Genomic DNA, 4,639 nt, shown 5'->3' with positions numbered 1-4,639 from the left:
CGGCATCCCCAGCCGCGCCCTCAGAGCATGCACAGACCAGCTGGCCGGTGTGTTTACGGACATATTCAATCAATCCCTATACCAGTCTGCTGTTCCCACATGCTTCAAGAGGGCCACCATTGTTCCTGTTCCCAAGAAAGCTAAGGTAACTGAGCTAAACGACTACCGCCCCGTAGCACTCACTTCCGTCATCATGAAGTGCTTTGAGAGACTAGTCAAGGACCATATCACCTCCACCCTACCTGACACCCTAGACCCACTCCAATTTGCTTACCGCCCAAATAGGTCCACAGACGATGCAATCTCAACCACACTGCACACTGCCCTAACCCATCTGGACAAGAGGAATACCTATGTGAGAATGCTGTTCATCGACTACAGCTCGGCATTTAACACCATAGTGCCCTCCAAGCTCGTCATCAAGCTTGAGACCCTGGGTCTCGACCCCGCCCTGTGCAACTGGGTACTGGACTTCCTGACGGGCCGCCCCCAGGTGGTGAGGGTAGGCAACAACATTTCCACCCCGCTGATCCTCAACACTGGGGCCCCACAAGGGTGCGTTCTGAGCCCTCTCCTGTACTCCCTGTTCACCCACGACTGCGTGGCCACGCACGCCTCCAACTCAATCATCAAGTTTGCGGACGACACAACAGTGGTAGGCTTGATTACCAACAACGACGAGACGGCCTACAGGGAGGAGGTGAGGGCCCTCGGAGTGTGGTGTCAGGAAAATAACCTCACACTCAACGTCAACAAAACTAAGGAGATGATTGTGGACTTCAGGAAACAGCAGAGGGAACACCCCCCTATCCACATCGATGGAACAGTAGTGGAGAGGGTAGTAAGTTTTAAGTTCCTCGGCGTATACATCACAGACAAACTGAATTGGTCCACCCACACAGACAGCATCGTGAAGAAGGCGCAGCAGCGCCTCTTCAACCTCAGGAGGCTGAAGAAATTCGGCAAGTCACCAAAGGCACTCACAAACTTCTACAGATGCACAATCGAGAGCATCCTGTCGGGCTGTATCACCGCCTGGTACGGCAACTGCTCCACCCACAACCGTAAGGCTCTCCAGAGGGTAGTGAGGTCTGCACAACGCATCACCGGGGGCAAACTACCTGCCCTCCAGGACACCTACACCACCCGATGTCACAGGAAGGCCATAAAGATCATCAAGGACAACAACCACCCGAGCCACTGCCTGTTCACCCCGCTATCATCCAGAAGGCGAGGTCAGTACAGGTGCATCAAAGCTGGGACCGAGAGACTGAAAAACAGCTTCTATCTCAAGGCCATCAGACTGTTAAACAGCCACCACTAACATTGAGTGGCTGCTGCCAACACACTGACTCAACTCCAGCCACTTTAATAATGGGAATTGATGGGAAATGATGTAAAATATATCACTAGCCACTTTAAACAATGCTACCTAATATAATGTTTACATACCCTACATTATTCATCTCATATGTATATGTATATACTGTACTCTATATCATCTACTGCATCTTTATGTAATAATACATGTATCACTAGCCACTTTAACTTCTTGAGCATACTTGAGACGCAGACGTCCCAAGTATGCCCCTGGAAATGCAAATGCGCTACGCTAAATGCTAAATGTACTCGTTACAACTCAATCTTTGATCAAAATTCACAAGCAGGGTATTGAATTAAAGCTACACTCGTTGTGAACCTAGCCAGCAAGTCAGATTTTTAAAATGCTTTTTGGCGAAAGCATGAGAAGCTATTATCTGATAGCATGCACCCCCCAAAATGCCAGCACGACACGTAAACAACAGATTTTGCGGTAGCCGGCGCTACCCAAAACGCAGAAATAAAATATAAAACATTCATTACCTTTGACGAGCTTCTTTCTTGGCACTCCTATATGCCCCATAAACATCACTATTGGGTCTTTTTTTCGTTTAAATCGGTCCATATATACCCAAAATAGCTTTGTATGGGAGCTGTGTCATTCAGAAAAAATCATCGTTTTTAAACGCTGCGTAATTTTTTAAAATTAAAAAAGTCGACGATAAACTTTCACAAAACACTTCGAAATCCTTTTGTAATCCAACTTTAGGTATTAGTAAACGTTTATAATCTATCAAAATGATTACAGGGCGATGTCTTTTCAATAGGTCTTCACTTGCAAAAACAATGGCTTCTAATATCTTCCTCAACTGCATCCGGGTGAAGACTGGGAAACTGGAGGTCAGATAGAAGGATTTTCCAACAATTAATTCATTTGAAAATGAGGACAATGGCGCCATCGTGCGGAATTTGTATGAATTTCAGGCAGATCGCCATTAAATTCTGTTCTCTTTTAATAAATGGTGGAAGTGACTTATGGAAATTATTTTTAGCTTTCAGAGAGCAGTTTTTCTTGCGTTTTTCAATGAAACACACGATCTGTTATAGTCACAGCCGTGATTTAACCAGTTTTATAAACTTCAGAGTGTTTTCTATCCACACATACTAATCATATGCATATACTATATTCCTGGCATGAGTAGCAGGACGCTGAAAAGTTGCGCGATTTTTAACAGAATTTTCGAAAAAGGAGGGGGTAGAAGTAAGAGGTTTTAACTATGCCACTTTGTTTACATACTCATCTCATATGTATATACTGCACTCAATACCATCTACTGTATCTTGCCTATGCCGCTCTGTACCATCAATCATTCATATATCTTTATGTACATATTCTTTATCCTCTTACACTGTGTATAAGACAGTAGTTTTGGAATTGTTAGGTTAGATTACTCATTGGTTATTACTGCATTGTCGGAACTAGAAGCACAAGCATTTCGCTACACTGGCATTAACATCTGCTAACCATGTGTATGTGACAAATAAAACACAGCATGCTTCTATCACGGTGAGGCATTCACACTTATTTCTAACTCTTCACGCAGCATGCTTCTATCACGGTGAGGCATTCACATTTATTTCTAACCCTTCACGCAGCATGCTTCTATCATGGTGAGGCATTCACACTTATTTCTAACTCTTCACGCAGCATGCTTCTATCACGGTGAGGCATTCACACTTATTTCTAACTCTTCACGCAGCATGCTTCTATCACGGTGAGGCATTCACATTTATTTCTAACTCTTCACGCAGCATGCTTCTATCACGGTGAGGCATTCACATTTATTTCTAACTCCTCACGCAGCATGCTCCTATCACGGTGAGGCATTCACACTTATTTCTAACTCTTCACGCAGCATGCTTCTATCACGGTGAGGCATTCACCTTTATTTCGAACTCTTCACGCAGCATACTTCTATCACGGTGAGGCATTCACATTTTTTTCTAACCAACCAATCCTGTGTCTCCCAGTACTGTATGTGTCAGGTGAAGAACATGTAGTGATGGGAAATTTAGGACTTGGCTGTTTCTCAAATGGTGCCCTATTCCCTATAGAAACTCTGGTGAAAAGTAGTGCACTAATATGGGGGTATAGGGTGTCACTAGGTGGAACTCTGTCAAACACTGGCAGTGACTGAAACATGTCAATGTAACCAGTCAAATCAGTGACACCACAGAGTTCATTCTATTGGTGGATGATTGACAGAACGCAGAGATTTTCAACACAGTCTTGAAGTTACAGAGCAGGGTTGGGGTCAGTTATTTGCAAATTCAGTCAATTCAGGAAGTAAACTGAAATTCCAATTCAAATGTATCTCAATGCTTCTCTACGAGAGGAATGTGGAATTGGAATTTCAGTTGACTTACTGAATTAAAGGAATGGAAATAGAATTGGCCCCAAACCTGTTGCAGAGTTTCGGAAGCCTCCCCCTATCGTCACGGCAACACCAATTAGTGATACTGCATCTGTACGGACCGGCCAATGAGGAGGAAGAGGAGTCCAGCCAGCAGGCAGAAGGAGATGCCGACGGGGGCGAAGAAGAAGGACAGGCCGTAGTGGATGGTGAGGTCGAAGGTGGGGCACAAAGAGGAGCGCTGGTGGTCCACGGAGAACTGCACCACGTCCATCAACTCCACCCACAGCACAGACATCCACACCACACCCAGCAGGAACAGAGCTGAGGGAAGGGAGGGGGAGAGAGAGATAGGCAAGGTTGAAGAGGTGTGTGTGTGTGTGTGAGAGAGAGAGAGAGAGAGAGAGAGAGAGAGAGAGAGAGAGAGAGAGAGAGAGAGAGAGAGAGATGATGATGGGAGAGAAAGGTAGGCGGAGAGGAGGTGATTGGGAGTAGAAACAGAGAGAGATAGAGAGAGAGAGAGAGAGAGAGAGAGAGAGAGAGAGAGAGAGAGAGAGATGATGGGAGAGAAAGGTAGGCGGAGAGGAGGTGATTGGGAGTAGAAACAGAGAGATAGAGAGAGAGAGAGAGAGAGAGAGATGATGATGGGAGAGAAAGGTAGGCGGAGAGGAGGTGATTGGGAGTAGAAACAGAGAGATAGAGAGAGAGAGAGAGAGAGAGAGATGATGATGGGAGAGAAAGGTAGGCGGAGAGGAGGTGATTGGGAGTAGAAACAGAGAGGTAGAGAGAGAGAGAGAGAGAGAGAGATGATGATGGGAGAGAAAGGTAGGCGGAGAGGAGGTGATTGGGAGTAGAAACAGAGAGATAGAGAGAGAGAGAGAGAGAGAGAGAGATGATGATGGGAG

General features: G+C 45.6%; 1 protein-coding gene across 1 annotated transcript in view; it reads right to left on the bottom strand.

Annotated features, from left to right (window-relative positions):
• Nucleotides 1–3,831: 3,831 nt before the first annotated feature.
• LOC139406154 (transmembrane protein 182-like) overlaps nucleotides 3,832–4,639 on the bottom strand; it is a 7,968-nt gene continuing 7,160 nt past the window's right edge. Inside the window, exon 5 of the mRNA XM_071148640.1 lies at nucleotides 3,832–4,058. Within this exon, the coding sequence (XP_071004741.1) occupies nucleotides 3,832–4,058 (227 nt within the window). The remainder of the gene's footprint in view (nucleotides 4,059–4,639) is intronic.

The sequence above is a fragment of the Oncorhynchus clarkii genome, chromosome 3 (genome assembly GCF_045791955.1).
Source record: "Oncorhynchus clarkii lewisi isolate Uvic-CL-2024 chromosome 3, UVic_Ocla_1.0, whole genome shotgun sequence".
NCBI lineage: Eukaryota > Metazoa > Chordata > Actinopteri > Salmoniformes > Salmonidae > Oncorhynchus > Oncorhynchus clarkii.
Note: the sequence above shows the minus strand (reverse complement) of the source record. Positions and strands in the feature narration are given on the sequence as shown.